Genomic DNA, 19,708 nt, shown 5'->3' with positions numbered 1-19,708 from the left:
CAGAGGAGCCCCTGCGACGTTGGTCTTGCCAGACTTCTTGGTAAGCTTGTCTCAGGCAGTTTCCATGCCCTGAATTTAATGAGCTCCTGGACGTCTCTCAGTGCCTGATCCCACAGATCATAATCTGATTGCCAGGCCACTGAAAACCACCAATGGATGTTTCCCTGACTGTGGACCTTTCTGGTGCCTGCAGTACCCCGGCTTTATTAGTCTGCATCCAGGGCATTGTTGTAGCTGGCCTCTGACACTGCGGAAGGGAAATGGCTGCCCGAGTGTCAGCTTGTGCCTGTCCTGGATGGGTAATCTGGATATCTGCAGGAGGGCCGCAGGGCCTGCGGGCAGGGGTGTGTGGGCTGGGTTGGTGGCAGCCTTGCCTTCCACATGCACCCTGCCCTACAGAGATTCTTCACTTCCACTCAAGGGCTCTGCCCATTGGAGGCTTCTAGCTGGTTGAGCCCCACAGTCATCAGTGACTTTTCCACTCGCAGCACTGATGTGGCCCCTTGTGGAAATAAGCCCTCACCTGTCTTCCCAACCACGTGACTGTTCCCACGGAATCTTGGTGAGAGTGGTCTGGAAGTCATGTTGGTAGCTGCCATGGGTCACCTATACCTCAAGGCTACTATATGTAGTACAGGACACAACAACACTTGGTCCTTTCCCACCTTCATGACCTTTAGTGTGCTTGAGTCGTTTGTTACAGCTATTGTGTCAGGCCACCTGACTAAGGGTGCTCCTCATGTACGGCATTATGTCCTTTCCAACATTGACTTTTCATGATCTTGCGTCTAGAGTAAGTGAGCTGATGTCTCACCATCCTCGCTTAGAAGCGAGCACATTCTGGTTGTATTTCTTCTAGGACAGATTGGTTCGTTCTTCTGGCAGTCCACGGTCTATTCAGTATCCGTCTCCAGCACCACAGTTCGAATGCATCAATTTTTCTGTCTTTTTTCTTGTCCACCTTTCATATGCACATGAGATGATTGGAAAAATCATGGCTTTGGTCAGGTGCACTTTAGTTATCCAAGTGACATCTTTGCTTTTTAAAACTTTCCAGAGGTCTTTTGCAGCAGAAAATTACGGGGTATTTATCTTTGAGTGGAAAAAGAAGTCAGAGGTAAGTTGAGAAGTTGGGACTTTTTTCCCTAGGTTCTAGGGGACCATAAACCAGTAGCACTTGAGTCAATCACAGAGACCATAGAAGGTGTCAGTAAGAGTACCAAGATCAGAAAGGGGCTTTAGGAAGATTTTTGCCACTCGAGGTTCCCAGGAGCACCCCCAGCATCAGTGGTTTGCTGGGGGGACTCTAGGACTCAGTGTGGTCAAGGTCCCAGCTGTGATTGACTGCAGTGAAAGGATACAGAGCAAAATCAGCAAAGGGAAAGGTTCACAGGGCCCCGTCTGAAGGAAACCACGCAGGGCCTTCCACGAGGCCTCCTGGGGGAGAGGGGAGGAGGGGTACCGACACACACCTAACTCCTCCAGCAGGAGTTAGGACAACATGTGCGACACGTTGTCTATCAGGTAAACTCATTAGAAACTTGGTGCTCAGGGTGTTTCTTGGGGCCAGTCCTCGGCACGCTCTGCCAACCAGGTGCCAGAATTCCAGACTCCCAGAGGGAAAGCAGGTGCTAGCATGAAGTCACATGCTAGCACAGACACGGTCGGCACAGTGAGCCCCTTCTCAGAAAGTGGTGGGAACCCTCCTGACATCCAGGTTCCCAGGTGCAAGCTCATGCTGAGCCTGGCAGGCAGGCTCATCCAAGGACGTACCTGGCCTGCTGGGTCGCCTTCTGCACAGGTGTGCACAGGTGTGAATGTCTTTCCACCAAGTCCCACTTTCATTCTTAGTTTCTTTCCTCCTCATTAGTGTACTCTTAGTTCTCTACTTAGATTCTTCAAGTGTTTAATGGGTGGGATTAGATTTAGAGGTAGGTCACTGGATAAAAAGCTTACCTAAAAATTTGTTGAAAATAATTTGTTCCAGGCTCATACATTCATCACTGAAAGATTGATTGTTCAAACCCACCAGCCACTGTACCAGAGAAAGATGAGGCAGTCTGCATCTCTAAAGATGACAGACTTATAATTCCTCTGGGGCGGTTCTACTCTGTCCTCTAGGGGCGCTGTGAGTCAGAATCAATTCCAAGACAATGGGTTTGGGTTTCGTGTTATACCATACAGCAGTGAAGTGGATATAAGCATATAATCTAAGATTAATCAAATCTCTTGTTTTTGTTTTTAGGTTTAAAGAAAGTCGAAAAGATGACATTTGGCTTGTGGATGTAAGTTTGTAAATTTTGTCTTCTATTTAATCCTCTGTTACTACTTTATTTTCTATTCTGCTTCACAGACAGTACGTGCTTATGTGTGTTACTCAGTTTTTTTTTTTCCCTCAGTTATTGCTATTTGGATTCATGTATTAAAATGAACCCCTGAGCTTTCGGGTCCTGGGTGAGAAATTCTGGGGGCAGGGGTATTAGGGAAGCAGGAATATAGTTTTCTGATGGGTTTTACTTTTGGGTTATATCTAAGGAGATTATGATATAATTTTATTATAGAATTCACTCTTGTTTCTTCGTATTTCCCTGGAGAGGGAGGGAGTATATTAATAACACTTAGTAGCCAATATCATATTTTCATCTGAACAAAGTGAAATTTTCATCTCCCTTTCTTTACTCTCAAGTCTGTAATATGTTCAAACCTTGGTGCATCTGGGACTCCCTTTAAGCTACTTTAGCAAGAAGAGGTAGAGTGGCAGCAAGAGAGGTAGGATGCAGCAGTGCAAAGTGGACAGCGACGGGGACACGGCGGCAGAACCCACGGCTGTGGTTCAAGTCTTTCTCCCTCCTCTTGTGCATATTTGAGTATTTCAGTATTATAAAGAGAAGAAATAAATTTTATTTCGTGGATGTGCAACAGTCCATCTGCCACCCTGTTGTACTTGGGAAACTTGGGTGCCATGCTAGCCGACTAGTGATCCCGAAGGAGAAGGAAGGCTGTGACCGGAGTTTCATCACCTGACCTGAACATCTGTCACGCCTTCCCCATGGCTGAAAGACAGCAAAGGCGCCGACTGTGCGGGAATTCTTGTGTTGGAAGTAGATTGGCGTTTATCATCAGCTCTCCAGGGGTCTACGTACGGCGTGTGGCTGTGCGTTGAGTGGCTTCATTTCATGGAGAACAGGGCACATTTGCTTGAAGGCAAAGACATTGTCACTGTGTATTGTTAGGTCTGTTTAAAAGCGTTTCAATAAATACACTTAGATTCGTGGCAGGTCTATACCAGAGTTAACCTGTCTGGCTCTAAGTGTATGCATTTCATTGTTGCATAATGACTTCAGAAGTTACATTTAAGGTTTTGTGTAAAACAGATTATTAGGAGATCATTAGGCAGAGTTAATTTTTAACTCTTTAAAAATTAAGATGGCTGTTCACTGTAGCAGAACATTTAAGTGGTTGTTTTTTTTTTTCTTTTTTCCATAACAAGTTTTATGCACCATGGTGTGGCCATTGTAAAAAACTGGAACCGATTTGGAATGAAGTTGGGATTGAGATGAAAAACATGGGTTCTCCGGTGAAAGTTGGGAAGATGGATGCTACATCCTATGCCAGTAAGCATTGCCTCTGTTTGTTACTTTGTTACTGTCGTTACACAGATTACTTACCTTATACTCAGCAGTGTTTAGGGTGAGACGAAGACGTTTTCTGTGCTCATATAAACTGGAAGTTATTTTAATGCTTCAAGACTGTGTACTTTATGAGTTTAATGAATTAGCCATCGGGTGTCTGCTGTATTAACATGCTGATCTTACCACTCACAGAAGTGTGTAAGTCACTGTCCCCACTTTGCGCCTGCCTGAGGAGATGCCCGCTGACGGGCAGCAGTGACAGGCCATTGAAGGGTGGACTTTGATGCTGCTGTGAATCACTGTGGTGTTGGCTAGAGTAGGCTGAAGTGCCTCCATGAAGGGTAGGTGAGAACGTAGAGGGTGAGAGGAGCTAGGGTCGGGAGACAGGAGGGTGGGGAAGGTGTTCAAATCAGAGAGCGTATTAGAGCAGAATCACAGAGTTGACAACAAGCATCTGAGCATGTGTCACAGAACAGCATGTCTTTAAACAAGTTGGCAGACTGGCCCGTGTGCCTAGGCTAGCCTGCCGCCTGTTTTCTTAAGTAAAATTATGTTGCGATGTGGCCACTCTCCTGGTTTGCTGTCATCTGTGACAGTTCTTAAGCTCATGTGGCATAGTCGAGTACCTGTGACAGACAAGTCACAAGTGTGCCCCACAAAGCCTGAACTGTTCACTGTCTGACCCTTTGTCAAAAAAAAGTTTGCCAGAACTCGACTTGGAGAGTTTGGGGAAAGGAGACAATAGGACATGTGTGGACATTTGGAAGAAGCATGGCTTCAGGGAGCAGAGTTGGATTCCAGACCTGGCTCTGCGTGTTGCTTCAGTATGTGAGCCATGGAGGGTCTCCGGACTCTGAGCTTTGGTTTCCACGTTGGTAAATGTGTCATTGTGATACTTGTCATCTTGGTTGCTTTGAAATTTGACTGATGTAGGCCACATAAAGCCCTTTGTACTATTCAATAAATGTAGCTTCAGGTAACCAGGGAAGTGCAAGTATACAGTGTGTGTTTCCTCTCAGGAGATTAGCATTGTGTTCTAGATTAGACATCAGAGCCAGACAGACCTTAGTTTGCATATTAGCCATGCCATGTCCCCCTTTTGTGGCTTTGGGAAAGGGCTTGACCTTTCTTGGTTTCCATGTCTGTGAAAGAGTGTTAGTGCTCAAGGTTGTGAGGGTTGTATGAGCATTTTATATTAAAAAACCCAAAGCATGACAGCTAGCATATATAGGGTGCTAAGGATATGACCAGGTTGCAAAGGGCCTTTCAGGTGCTTTTCATTTTATTAGTTGTCAACAGGTAAACACATTTTTGAGAAGGCAAATGACTTCATCAAAATGTGCTTGGGGGTCCCAAGTGAGGAGAAGAAGAAGAGTGGTTTGAAGCAGGAAGATCACTTATGTCGACTTTGTATGAGTACGGGATGCTGGGAGCCCGTGACTGGATGGTGGCAGTGGAGTGAGGAGGAACAGTAATTCCTAAAGTTGTTTTTAAGGGTGGCTTCATAGCTGTGGTACGTTGGCATTCTGGTGTAGAAAAGAAGGAAAGTAACAGTACAGATTCTTAGCCTCAGTGCAGAACTGTCAGCCACAAGTTATGTGGAAAACAATGATGTGTTTAATTTTTATGCATTTGCATATTAGCGGCTATTCTAAATTTGTGCTGTTGTGCTTAGTAGTGTTTGGAAGTAGGGACCAAGAGTGTATGTGAGACGTCAGAGCTGGGATTATTGAGTCATAGAAAGTAACTTGAAACTCTGAGAGGAGACAAGATCAAGGACTGGAACTTCCTAGAGAAGGGAAAGTTGATCCTTCCTGAAATAGGCTTTTAACAATGTTTGAGAAATGTTCCTTAGGATGTCTTCCAACTATTGTTCATGAATAAATAAGTTCTTATGGCTGGACATGTATTAATTAACATGCATGCATACTTACCTATATCCATGTGTAGATTTTTTCACTTATTCACTTAGTCACTGTTAAATTGCTACCTATTGTTTTCAAGCCATGTACTAGTCTATAAAAATTGAAGAAAGGAGAAAACAATTATTACTTTCCCTGGAAATGCTTACAGTCTAATAGAGGGAAAAAGATGGAAAAACAGAAAAGTGTAATAAAATCTTAAAAAGGTAAATCCTTGTGATCGCTTGAATTGTCCGATGAGGTAATAGAATCAGGCATTCAGGAGTGTGGGAAAATAAAGAAAAATAGTCAACCTGAGAAACAAAGCACAAACCAAAACAACCAAACTCGCTGCCGTCGAGTTGGTTAGACTCATAGCAACCCCTCCTTGGGTTTCCGAGGTGGTATGTCTACGGAAATAGATTGCCCAGTCCTTCTTCTGAGGAGTGGCTGGCTAGTGGGTTTGAACTGCCAGCCTTCTGGTTTGCAGTCAGATGCCTTAGGCACTATGCACAGAAATTTAAAAAAAAAAATCTTAGTGGTAAGCTACTCTTGTGATACTTCAGTAAGCATTATTAGCAGGTTTACGTTAAACCAAGAAATCTTTATTAATGTATAGAATTTATTAGTTGACTTTTAATATTTATTAAGTGTCACTTTATGTCACTGCTTAAGTGGTACTATGACTAGGGAAGGGAGCTCTGGTGGTTTAGTGCCTACAGCATTTGACTGCTAACCAGAAGGCTGGTGGTTCAAATCCACCAGCCACTACTCGGAAGGAAGGTTGGCTGATCTACTTCCATAGTGATACCAATTCGGAAACCCAAGGAAGGGTTGCTATGAGTCAGGTCTGACTCGAGGGCAGAGAGAGAGAGAGAGTGTGTGTTTGAGAGAGAGAGAGTGTGTGTGTGTGTGTGTGTGTGAGAGAGAGAGAGAGAGAGGACTAGGGAAAACAGCTAGTTTTTTTTTTTCTGACTAGCTTAGAAAAAAAAGTTTTAAATGTGAATGAAAAGCAGTATACTTATGGATCTTAAGACTTCATATACAATTTTCAGCTCTTTAGGAGCTGGATGAAACTTGTATTTTTAATTTAGGTATACTTTTTGCTTGTGACATCATGATCATTGGAGATTTTATTTCACGTTTACTTAGTATTGTACATTATATTGAATTAATAGTTAAAAACCCCTGGCAGGAGTTTACAGCGTAGGGGCCACATACGTGTAACACGTTTTTTCACACAGACCGTCAGGCTTGGGGAATGGCGTCATATACACTGGGTCCCATTGTGTGTCAGGCACTATGGTGGGTGTTCCATGAACATGGAATGCTGTACCTGTTCCACCCGGCTCTCAACTGGCACCCCAGCCTCCATGGTGCTTTGGAAAGCCTTATGACTGCTTGGATAAGCAGACACAGTTTATTGAAAGATCCTTCTGTTGTGGGAGAGTTGGCAGGTGAGCATTTGTTATTCTGCATGCCTGAGGAGTACTTACTGCATCCGGGGCCCTGGCCCCACATGAGTGAGCCGGGAGGACACATGTTCTGCTCTCGTGCACCTTGTCCTCTAGTGGGAGAGACGACCAATAACCAGTAAACCTAAGTAACTACTGTAACGTTCACAGTGTTCTGTACTGCTGGCTCCTGTCAGATGTTCATGACAGATGTGTTATTCACTCAGTTATAGCATCATTGGGATGTTTAGTATGCTGTAGAGAAAAAAATATTCCCTTCCCACCAGCCACTCCTCGGAAGGAAGGTTGGGCAATCTACTTACATAATGATACCACCTCGGAAACCCAAGGAGGGGTTGCTGTGAGTCGGAGCAGACTCGAGGGCTGTGAGTCGGAGCAGACTCGAGGGCAGTGAGTTAGTATGTATAAAAGGAAGTCGGGTATGTCTAGACAAAAGGGAATAAAAACCCATGACCATATATGTTTGGCAAATGTTATTTCTATGTATGTATTTGTATGTGCTACAAGAATGCCCATATGAATAGAACTAACAGGTGGCAAAGTTATGATAACTTCTTAGCCACAGCCACCCACCCTGAGGGAGTGAGTTGTTGGTCCTGTGGACTTGAGACCATGGTTGCAGGGGACATCAAGCTCTGTTGGCATAACATACTACACAAAAACATTGTTCTATGTTCTGCTTTGGTGAGTAGCAACTGGGCTTTTAATAGCTTGCAAGTGGCCATCTAGGTGCAACAATGAGTCTCTCCTCATCCACAGCAAAGAAGAATGAAGAAAACCAAAGACATAGGAAAAGAGTTAGTCCAAGGGACTAGTGGACCATGCAAGCCTCAGCCTTCATGACCATGAGATGAGAAGAACTAGATGGTGCCCAGCTACCACTCTATAAACCACTCAGAAAGGGGTTCAGGAGGTCCTGGATAGAGTGAGAGAAAAATATGGAACAAAACTCAAAATCATAAAAAAGACCAGGGTTAGTGGTCTGATAGAGGCTTGTGAAACCCCTGAGACTATGGCCCCTGACACCCTTCAGGCCTGGAATTGAACTCACTCCTGTGGCTTCCAGCCAAATGGTAGACAGGCATATAAGGTGAACTTTTACAACATGTAGATCCACTCCTTAGAACATGAATCGTCGGCTACCAGAAGGGCAATATCTGTACAGAGAGATAGCTCAGAGGGCAGGAGTACATAGGGAAGAAGGACATGGGAAAGGTAACCATAAGGGGGAAGTGGGAAGAGAGCCGTTAAATTACAGGGATTATAATCGATGTCATGAAACAGAGTGTATGAACTGCTATATAGAAAATGAATGTGTTCTATGAATTTTCACCCAAATCACAATTAAAAAAAGAGAAAATCAGTAAGTATTAAGATACCCACTGTCTCCAAACTAATAGATTTTTGGTTTATAATGCGAGTCCTTACTATCTGTAACCCAGTCTTCGTGTCTTTGCTTGTTTTATTAGAGCATCATTCCCCTCTGGGGGAAACTAAAGCTGACATTTTAGGAGTCAGTGTCCTTCCAGCTTTTATGAAATGAAGAACAGGTCGTCAAGGGGCTGTCAGGTGGAGGGAATTATCCCCACCTCCTGGAGATGGAAATTGAGGTCAAAGAAGTTAAGGGATGGGGTTACTGTGGGGCCGGAATTGTTTCGGAGAGCCTCTGCATCATTTTCTAAAGTACCACCACTGCTTTTTCTCCTAGGTTGTGTATTTCATTTTCTTTATGTAATTTGTGTATAAATAAATTTTAAATTATATGAGGGTATTGCTAGAGGGCTGTACTGACTGCCCTAACCCATCAGTTACATTGATCTTCATGTTTTGGCAGTTTTTAAATGAATTTTAGTGACAGTAATTAAGTCTTGTATTTATTTGCTCCCTTAATTGGGGGAGGGGTATTAAGAACATGCTTTACTCACATATGTCCTCAAAATTTAATTTTTGATTTTCGGAAAAAGACAATCTCAGTAACAGCACTCCTCTCCAATAAGAAAATAGTTAGAGAAGTAAGTCTTTCCTAAATTGGAGATGGGGCACAGAGAAAGGATGTGATTGGTCAGAGTTCATGTGATCAGTCGGGCAGAACCTTTATCTTCAGAACTTGAGTTCCTGTTTTTGTTGCCTTTTGCCTTATATAAAATTAATGTTAGCCACTGTGTCCAGTCCCTTCCTGTCACCTCTCTCTGTGTATATCTGAGACACTGGAGAGTTGACAAAAGAAGGGAGAGAGATTTTGGTTATTATTTTGCCACAGATTCATTCTGTCGTCATTTCTTTAGTGAATTGGTGGGAAGTGATGAGAAACCAAGGTTAATGCAGTTCATGAAATGTATTGGTACGGGAACCCAGACGTAGAAGTCAGTTCCCATTCTCAACTGGGATAAGAAAATGTGCCAGGAGTAAAGGAAATTTCAAAGGCAGAGATCGTGGGAGTAAACCCAGTTTCCTTTAGGTGCACCGGTAGAGTTCCGTCAGTACTCTATTGGCTGTTAGCCAGAAATACATTGCTGTCTGTGCTGGTTTGAGTTGGTGATGAAGTAGCATAGTGTTCATGTGCTGTTGTGATTGGGATACCGTTTAAAGCCCTGGTGCCTTGTTGTTTGTTTTTGTTACACCATTTCTTGCTGTTGTAGCCATAACAAATGTCACTGAAGCAATTATTTTTCATTTTTAATTAATGGGAAGATTGCCAAGTAACCTTTGAGATACTTAGAATTATCCTAGGTTATTACGAAAACAGACTCTCCTAAAATAGGATCCATTAAAGCAAGGGAGAGGAGCCCTGCTGGCTCAAGTGCTACAAAACCTGAAAGCTGGTGGTTTGAGCACAACCAGCAGATCTGCTTCCATAAAGATTATAGCCAAGGAAACCCTATGGAGATCTGTTCTGTAATGCATAGAGTCTCCTTGAGTCTGAGTCAACTCAATGGGGTTTAGGTTTTATTTGTTATTGTTCTTTTAAAGGAAGTGCTGAGCCATTTTTTAGAGGAGGGGATGAGACCTAGAAGAGATACTTGCCCTAGAAAGAAGTTAAATGAGACGTAGGGCTTAATTATTTTTAATAAGAATATTTTTAAAAATAATTTAGAAATAATATTTTAACTATTGGCTTTTTTTTTTTTTGGTCATAGTATTTTGTGCAGACCACAGGTTAGGTTATTTTAAGTAAAATTGTTTTGTACTAGAATGCTGTGTTTGTGTGTTCATAATCTTTTTTTAGGAGTTAAAAATGTGTTTGTATAAGTAAATGTATTTTTTAAGTAAAAGGCTCATTTATTGCCTTGTTTCTTATTTTTTAAAAGAAATTTAGAATGATGCATCTTTCTCTTCTCAAGGCCTTGCAGCAGAGTTTGGAGTCCGTGGTTACCCAACAATCAAGCTGTAAGTTGTGTTGTATGTTTATGTTTTTCATTTATTCACGCTACTTAGTTTCTTACATGGTAGTAGTTTCCTAAGAGGATTGAAGATTGGTTCAACAGTTCTTTTTAGGTGCAGTGTGTAATCAGAGGAGAGGACTGTATCCTGATAGTTGTCCTCACATTTAAGCACAAGGGGGTTTCCTGTCACTGCACTGACCTTGCATTGAGTGCTGACTGGCAGGTGCAGGACTGCTGTGCGGGCCAGTGCTCACAGCCTGTCTGCGACGCCCCTGCCTGTCAGCAGTGTGACTGTGTACTTTATCTTAGTAAATCTCGCCTCCTGACAAATTTGGCTTTTGTTCAGTTAAACTAGACTTCTTCATTAGGGTTTAAAAAAACAAGCGGAATCAAAACCGATGGGTGTTAACTTTATTTGGTAGGTGTTGACTGAGTCTAATGCAGAGTGGTACAAGTTAGAGGAAATGGTGTGATAATTCTCAAGGGCTTTTGGGAATCATGGTTACATTGAATTGCTCATGATTCTTATTAACCTTATTTTGTAAGACAGTGAGTGAGAAATTGTTTTGGAACCTATTTCTATAATAAAATACGCTTTCATAAACTGGTTTCAGAATTTACTAGTTTTCCTTGGGCTTTATGGGCCCTCCCTCGCTTTATAAAGGTGTCTCCTAAGCACCTTTACGTTCTTGGGTTAGGTGCAGTTTTCTTGCTTTTCATTCTAATTACCAGTGTTGTGTCTGTCTGCGTATTTATTATTATATTTTTAATTTTAGTTAATTAGACACGTGACTTAATTCCATGGCGTGCTTTTGGAAAATTACGTGATTTTCTAGAAGAGTTGTTTTCATACATGGTTTTCCTCTGTAATCTTGGAGTATCAAGATGGGAGGATACAGAGATGTTGGATGGCTTTAAAATGTGCTTGTCTCTGTCAGTGTGGGCTTCATTCCCTGTCCTTTTGTTTTGATAGGGGAGATAGTGAGCATTAAAGTGCTTTAATTTTCCAAACTCCTGCTCTTGAACATGTGATGTAGTCTTGTCTCAGGAGTCCCAGGCACAGCGTGGGTACACGGTACACAGCCCTTTCTGTACATCAGTGGAATGCAGCTGTTTCATTTCTGTTAGGAGTTGCCTGTTTGCTGTATGGGATGGTCTTTTGTTACAGGGGTGGTACTCCTTTTCATACCCCTCTGCATTTAGTAAGTTTGTGCAGTCACACATAATGATTAGCATTAAATATTGAAACAGTTTAAATAACCCAAGTGCTTATCTTTTGTTTTCTTCTTTTTCTTTTCTTGTTAAGATTAAAGGGGGACTTGGCATACAACTACAGAGGACCACGGACTAAAGATGATATTATTGACTTTGCTCACAGAGTATCGGGGTGAGTTGTTCTGAGGAACAGCCTTTACTATCATATGTTGATACCTGAAAAGGAAATGTATTCTCATGGACCATGTTATGCACATATTAGGCACTTAGCTAAATGAAATGCATTTGCTCACTTGCTTATTTATTTAGAAAGACAAGGTCATGTGATATGATCCAGACGGATGCTTTGAAGAAAGAAAAAGGGAAAAGGATTTGTATTAACTACTGCTTAACATTCAAATTTAAAGAAAAAATATTTTCCCAGTGTATTTTTAACACATTTTTAAAATTTTGATTGATTCTAACTAAAAGTTTTATAAATCTTAATCTTTTTGAAAATTTTTCTTTTGTACTGTCTGGTTTCATTAATTTTTTTGTTACCTAATTTCAGAGTTTTAAAAGAAATACAGGTTATTGTTCTGGATAAACGAGACTTCAGTGCCTTGCCTGTGATACTTTAAATGTTTTTGAGATTCAGCTAAAATATTTTCACAAGCTACCTTATGCCAACTGTGAAGTGTTACTGCAGTTTTGGCTCGGATCATGACATACATAGGACCCAAAGATCTCTTTGCGTTACAGGTCTTCTGAGATTTTACCAATAAGAAATTTTTCTATAAACTATGCTTGCTGATTTGAATAGAATGGGTTTTTTAAAATCTGCACTTGGCTGGAGTATGAAGAAAGGAGTTATTTGATGTGATAAGTAGAACTTCTTGAAGAGGTGCTTATCAAAATAAGTTAATGTAATATAGGCTTTGGAACTATGTGCAGAATTATGAATTTGGCAGGATATCTTGATAAGTTTAAATAGTTTCAAGGGAAATTAAAATACTAGGATGGATTTGTCAGGTGGTAATGTGCTACCTGGCTTAAATTATTCAAGAAAAGGTACAGAACTAGGAATGATCTTTATAAATTTAACATGCAGAGCTTATTAATACTCTCTTTCCCATCTTTTCTCATTGATTGGATGTTTTATTTCCTTCATTTGATTTGTATGTAGGTAAAAGTAAATTTTGAGAAAATGTTAATTATATGAGTAGATTGCTGTGGGAAGTATTTTATTTCCCCATCAGGTACGTTGGTCTTTATGTTTTGGCAGTGAGTTTTAGTTGCCATTACAAAGGGCTTCCTTCTCCTGAGGTAACTGAAGGTGACTCTCATGTGTAGGAAATTTCAAGAGTCAGTTCTGGAGTTACATCACTTACTGCTTAATTACTAAAGTATTAATAGAAACGAGAGTGGACTGATGCAATCTTGTACATTTTAAAAATATGTTTGCTGTGTTTCTTTTGCAAATTTGATGATGGAGCAAAATGCAATGATTTAGACTGATGTTTAAAAGAAGCCTGCCATATCTTTTAGTTTTTTTCATTTTATTTTATAAGTAATATACTGACTTTGATGAGGTTTATTTCTCAGTTTAGACTGGTTGCTTTTGAAATATGCTCATATAATAAAATTCTTTTTTTTTTTTTTTAATCATTGTAAAGCTATACAAAACACATTTTCCAGTTCAGCAGCTTTCAGGTGCACAATGTGGTGGTGCTACCATCACCCGAAGTCATTGCCAGATCCCCCATCTCTGTAAACAGAAACTCACTGCTTCCATACGGGGACCTCCCGTTCCCTGTCTCTCACCCTTGGTAGCCGCTGGTAAACTTTGTTCTCTGTACATTTGCCGACTCTTGTTATTTCATATCAAATCATGCAATATTTGTTCTTTTGCATTTGACTGACTTCACTCCACATACTCTTTGGCTATTGTGAATAGTTCTGCAAGGAGTATTGGTGTACACGTGTCTGTTAGTGTTGGGACTTTCTAGTCTCTTGGGTATACATGTAGAAATGGAATTGCTGGGTCATATGGTAGTTTTTTGTTTAACTTTTTGAGGAACTGCATACTGGTTTCAACAGCGTCTGTACCTTTTTTTGCATTCCCACCAGCGATGAATGATTGTGGTGGTTATGTTTATGTATCAACTTGGCTGGGCCTGGTTGAGTGGCTGGGCAGCTGAATGTAGGATTCCCCATGATGAGACATAATCAACTCTATGGTGGAATCTACTGTGAGCAGCTGAGTAGCTGCCTTAGGGATGTGGTCTGCTTCTTATATATAAGGAGATGTCTTGGGAAGAGGTCTCTAGCTTATGGCATGCTTGAACCCTGCACGTAGCCGTGTCGTTGTTCAGTAGCCTGCCATGGTCTGCCAACTTTGAGACTTTGAATGGACTTAAATTAATTGCCTGCCATGTGGTTTGGTAACATTGGGACTGTGCCAAGACCTTGGGCTTGTTAAACTCAGCAGCCAGCAGCCAGTAGCTGCCTGAGTGAAAAGATGCCTCTAGCTTCAGTGGGCCGGGAACAAGAGGCAGAGCTGAAGCCCAAGGTCAAGGGGCTTTCACCCAGCCCCTAGAGCCTGGCACTTTGAACTCAGACTGAAAGCCTGCATACTGTAAGAGAATAAACTCCTGTTTGTTCAAGCCATGTGGCATTTCTGTTAGAGCGGCACCAGGTAAGCAGAACAGTGATGTTACCAATTTACTCACATAGTCACTGACATTGATTACTTCACACTTGTATAAACGTTTCTCATAGTCATCCTAGAGGGGGTGAAATGGTATCTCCTTGTCATTTTGATTTGCTTCTCCTGAATGGCTAATGGAGGAACTCTGATAGCACCATAGCTGAGTGCTGGGCTGCTAATGAAAGGCCAGTGGATCAAACCTACCAGAACTGTGGGAGGAAGATGTGACAGTCTGCTTCTGCACAGATTATGACCAGGGAAACCCTGTGGGACAGTTCGGCTCTTTCTCAGGTTCACTGTGAGTTGCAGTCAGTGTGATGGCAATAGGAATGGCCAGTGACCTGGAGCATCATTTCATCTGTTCGTTGGCCGTTTGAGTATCCTGTTTGGTGTGATACCTTTTCAACTCCTCTGTCCATTTTTTGATTGGGTTATTTGTCTTTTTATTATTAAATTGTAGAGATTTTTTAAAAATATATTTTGGATATTAAACCCTTATTGGATATGTGGTTCCCAAAAATTTTCTTCCAGTTTATAGGTTGTCTTTTCACTGTCCTTGAAAAGTCATTTGATGAACAAAAGTATCTGATTTTTATGAGGCCCCGTTTATCTATTTTGTCTTTGGCTGTTCATGGTTCTTTCTTTCTTTTTTTTTTCCCCCTACTAATGAGAATCTTGTGCTCTAGCTTTGGCTACCATCTTTTACATTTCCTGAAAATATTTGGTAACATATTTCTGAAATATTTTAGGTGTTAACCTATATAGGATATTTTCAAACTATCGTTGTTGTTGTTATGTGCCAGTGAGTCACCTCTGACTCCTAGTGACCTTCTGTGCAACAGAACGAAATGCTGCTCAGTCCTGTGCCAGCCTCACAATCCCTACTACACCTGAGCCCATCACTGTAGCCACCCTGTCAGTCCGTCTTGTTGAGGGCCTTTCCCTTTTTTGTTGACCCTCCACTTAACCAAGCGTGACATCCTTCTCCAGAGAATGGTTTCTTCTGACAACATGACCAAAGTAGGTGAGACGAAGTCTAGGCATTCTCAGCTCTGAGGAGCATTCCAGCTGCAGTTCTTCCAGGACAGACCTGTTAGTTCTTTAAAACTATATAGCCTTAAAATCAACTTAAGAAATAAATATTCTTAATATAACATAAATTCTTGATATGGTATTTCACAAAATGTTTATGTGGATGATTTTTGAAAGAGAAAAGAAATGAATTGTCACGTGAATTGTTTTGTTTTGTTCTTAGCTGAGAACTCTAACGGGGTAATAGTTCTATTTTTACCTATCAAGATATCGACTAAGATGGTCCTCTCTGAAGGAGTGTGTTTAGAACTACTTTTAAAGTGATGGGTTAAAGCGTGGGTAGACTTGGTGGTTTCCTTTTTAACATACGGATACGGTAGTCGTCATTGGCTATCATTAGATGAACTTCATGTGCATTTAACATGCACTTAATGTGGATTTACTGAGCTTTAGATATGATAAGCCATCATACAGAGAGGAATAAATTGTGTAACGTACCTAGTTCACAGTGCATGCTTGTTTCTTTTTCAAACAGGGCTCTAATCCGGCCACTGCCAAGCAGGCAGATGTTTGAACATGTGCAGAGGAGGCACCGTGTCTTTTTCGTTTATGTGGGTGGAGAGTCACCTTTGAAGGTAAAGCATGACTTTATTTTTTAATCCACAAAATTCAGATATATTGTTAATATTGTTATTTAATCTGCTACATAGCCAAGACTAGACCAAAAACTCAAAACTTACTTTACCGTTACTGGAAATATTTCAGTCTCAATATTTTTTAAGAAAAATGATTTTGTGTAGTGTTTGCTTTAAACAGAAGAGAGTGAAAAGTGGGTCAGTGGTGTTGCCAGCCTTTCTCTCTCTTCTGGTCTCCGCCTGGTTGTTGAATCTTGTGTTGCTTCCCAACACTGGGGGTGCTTTGGGACTGCACATTGCCGTCCGGGTGTCAGCTTCCTCAAGGCAAAAGACCATTGTCCTTAGCTTATTTTTTTATATACATGTGTCTGTGTGTACACCCACATATAGTTACATGTGTGTGTGTATGTGCCATGTGCACATACTTGTTCCAGTAAACCAAAGGAAACAAACAGGTTACCGAGCCTCCGGCTCCTGCTCGTGGCAGCCGCGTGGGTGACAGTAGCGCTGCTCGGTAGGGTTTCCTTGGCTGTCATCTGTGTGGAAGCAGACCATCAGGGCTTTCTCGAGGTGCCTCTGTGTGGCCGAAACCACCAGCCTTTCAGTTAGTGGTCAGGTACTCAACTCTTTGCACCAGCCTCCTATCATTCCTACCTCTTTTTGTGTCTGTCACTCCTTTCTCTTCCTATATAATTACTAAGCATGAATTGAACTTACGTTATATTTAATGAGCTTAATTTAGGAAAGGATAAAAGCACTTTATGCCTTGATCTTTTGTCGTTCAAGCAATTTATTTCCTTTCCTCTTATTCCTTCATTTCATGTAAAAGTACAGGTAGCAGGTTGGCATAATACTACTCATTGCATAGGTTGCTCTGACTGTTTAATGAGGAATTTTGATGCATAATATTTAAAAGTGACCTCTTTTTGTTGGCATCTTTACAGGAGAAATACGTAGATGCGGCTTCAGAATTAATTGTGTACTCATACTTCTTTGCTGCCTCAGAAGAGGTGGTTCCTGAGGTAATATTTAAAAATGAATTTAATGACACAATTTCATATTTTAAATTTACTACTTGATTTTATCTATCAGATTAATTCACTTTAATACTGTGGAACTAAAGCATGTTAACTCCTTATTGGTATCAGAATGTTTATATTAATAACCAAATATCCCACAATTCGTAGCATTTAGTAATTCTTTTTTTTTTTCTGTTTGAAATAATAGCAGGAGTGACAAGTGATGGCTCAAATCCTTCAAGACTGAACTCATTTTCAGTTTTTTATTCAACAACTGTTTTTTATGTTCTTATCATGGGCCATGTATTTTTTTAAGTCTGTTGAATCGCTGGTAGACAGTAGAGTCCTCAGACACCTGACATTTTTCACAAAGTGTCCTAGGTCAGTACTTTGAACCCCAAGCATCTGGGTAGGTGCGGGGAGCATATGCTGCAGGGTATGCTTGATTCTTACGCATTACAGTATCATTATTGACTTTCTCTGTCGGTTCCTTCCAGCATTCTTTAATTAGTCTGGCACTTGCAGAGTTTTTCATTTCTTTATTTTAGTTCTGAGAATGAATTACATGAGTCTGCTAGGAAAAAGCAGAGTTATTTCATAATAATATGAGAATTTTTACTTCTGTAGAGAGTGTGGTAGTTAAATTTTTGTGTCAGTTTGGCTGGGCCTGGTTGAGTGGCTAGGCAGCTGGATGTTGTATTCCCCATGATGAGACTGGTAATCACCTCCATGGTGGGATCTACCACAAGCAGCTGAGTAAGCTGCCTTAGGGATATAGTCTGCTTCCTGTATATAAGGAGAAGCTTTGGGGATAGTCTCTCTAGCTTATGGAACACTTTAACCCTGCATGTCGCCGTGTCGTTGTTCAGCAGCCTGCCATGCTCAGCTGATCTTGGCACTTTCAGTGGACATGAATCCATGGCCTGCTGTGTGGTTTGGTAACATTGGGGCTGTGCCCTGTTACTTGTCAACCTTGGGTTTGTCAGCCTCAGCAGCCAGCAGCTGAGTGAAGAAAAACCTCCAGCTTCAGTGGGCTGGGAGCAGGAGGCAGAGCTGAAACCCAAGGTCAAGGGGCTATCACCTAGAGCTTGGCACTTTGAACTCGGACTTCTAGCCTCCCAAACTGTAAGAGGATAAACTCCTGTTTGTTAAGGCCATCCCATTTGGTATATTCTTGTCAGAATGGCACTAGGTAACCAGAACAGAGAGTATTCAAAGAAGGACAAAGCCTGTAATTTTATGCTTTCTTTTATATTTTGAATTTTAGTGTTTGGTTATGTGAATCTTTATTAGTTTCACAATTGGTATTTATGAACCCTTAGGGGATACAGAGGTGAATTGGACACGTTCTGACTTGGATACTTGAAGAGGAATAAAGAGGACAGACATGTAGACAGATAATCCTAATACAAGCCAGTGAGTTGGAAGCCATCCAAGGGAGAGGAGCAAGCACAAGGAATATGGAACTAGAGGGCCACAGGGTTTGGACATTTCCTTGGTGTTGCAGAGATGTGCCATAGCGTGCCCTTGAAAGAGAGATACAAATATTAAAAATACTTGCCCAACATCTTGGTGGATTAGGCTCCAGCAGGTGAAGACATGGGTGTGTGCTTTGAGAGCCTTCCTTACCACGTAGTGTGGCCATTGTCATGATTCTGTATTGTTTTTTAGAGGGAGTGTAATCAAGTCACTCTGTGTCATTTTCTCTATCCTGGGATATGCCTACCTTCCCCTGTTTTTTAAATCTTCCTGAAGTATTTATTTCATTACTGTTTCTGATGCTTTTATCTAATATTTCAGCCTGTTATTGATGGACCAGTCATTATTTCAGCATTGCCTCTCTTGTGTGGCAGACTTACCCTCATTAAAATTCTTCTTCCCTGATACCAGTTCTCTACTGTAATTTTACTAGTCTGAAATAATTACAGCACGGATCGAAACTGTGGGTATCTTCTGAATGAATCTTCTTGTTAATCATCATTAGAACTTGTCATTCATAAAACATTTGCCATTGTAAACAGTGCTCTAATGCACGACCTTGCATACTGTTCCCATTGCCGCCATGGTGTCATCAGTGCTCTTACTGTACAAAGAAAGCAGACGGGTGAGCGGACTCGCTCGGTGCCTCACCGACGGTAGGGAGTGGGGCAGAGTGCAACGCAGCTGTGCTTTCCCAGCAGCGTGGGGCCTCCCTTCTCTCTCTCCCCACTCCGTCTTTAGATCCATTCCCTTTCTCAAAGTGTAATCCATGGTTTTCACCATGATGGGGTTGGGGTAGGGGCACTGTGCCGGGGTGCAGGACACAGGCGTCACCTGACGAACGAGCCTGACACCCGCTCTGGTCTTTTTAATGGTTTCTACCTTTGTTTTCTGCTGGTGTCTTTCAATTCCTCTGCATCATACCTGTCAATTAAACTTGTCCATGATAAGAAGTGATTTAGACTTGTGCTTTTTGCAGTCGGTGGTGCTGAGAGAAATGCCTGCTGTGCTGGTTTTCAAAGATGACACTTACTTCATTTATGACGGTAAGCTCCAGAGTTTCAACTCATACACAACATTTAAAACTAACAGGCTTTTATATGACTCAGTGTTGATAGAAAATCTGGGAAATGCAGCTACTGCTTTCAAGCCACGTTAGTTGATTGGCTAATGGGAACTTGTATTGTGTCTCAGCTTTAGTTTATCCATCTAGTGTTCTTTCATTCTGCGTTTTGCTTACAATCAATA

General features: G+C 41.4%; 1 protein-coding gene across 1 annotated transcript in view; it reads left to right on the top strand.

Moving 5' to 3' along the window:
* Positions 1–19,708, top strand: part of TMX3 (thioredoxin related transmembrane protein 3) — a 44,348-nt gene that overhangs the window by 6,484 nt on the left and 18,156 nt on the right. Inside the window, exons 3-9 of the mRNA XM_007957820.1 lie at positions 2,246–2,285; positions 3,491–3,614; positions 10,350–10,395; positions 11,698–11,778; positions 15,863–15,962; positions 16,907–16,984; positions 19,440–19,506. Coding sequence (XP_007956011.1) covers positions 2,246–2,285; positions 3,491–3,614; positions 10,350–10,395; positions 11,698–11,778; positions 15,863–15,962; positions 16,907–16,984; positions 19,440–19,506 — 536 coding nt within the window. The remainder of the gene's footprint in view (positions 1–2,245; positions 2,286–3,490; positions 3,615–10,349; positions 10,396–11,697; positions 11,779–15,862; positions 15,963–16,906; positions 16,985–19,439; positions 19,507–19,708) is intronic.

This window comes from Orycteropus afer, unplaced genomic scaffold (genome assembly GCF_000298275.1).
Source record: "Orycteropus afer afer isolate SDZICR_OR568_19922 unplaced genomic scaffold, OryAfe1.0 scaffold00800, whole genome shotgun sequence".
NCBI classification, from domain to species: domain Eukaryota; kingdom Metazoa; phylum Chordata; class Mammalia; order Tubulidentata; family Orycteropodidae; genus Orycteropus; species Orycteropus afer.
Note: the sequence above shows the minus strand (reverse complement) of the source record. Positions and strands in the feature narration are given on the sequence as shown.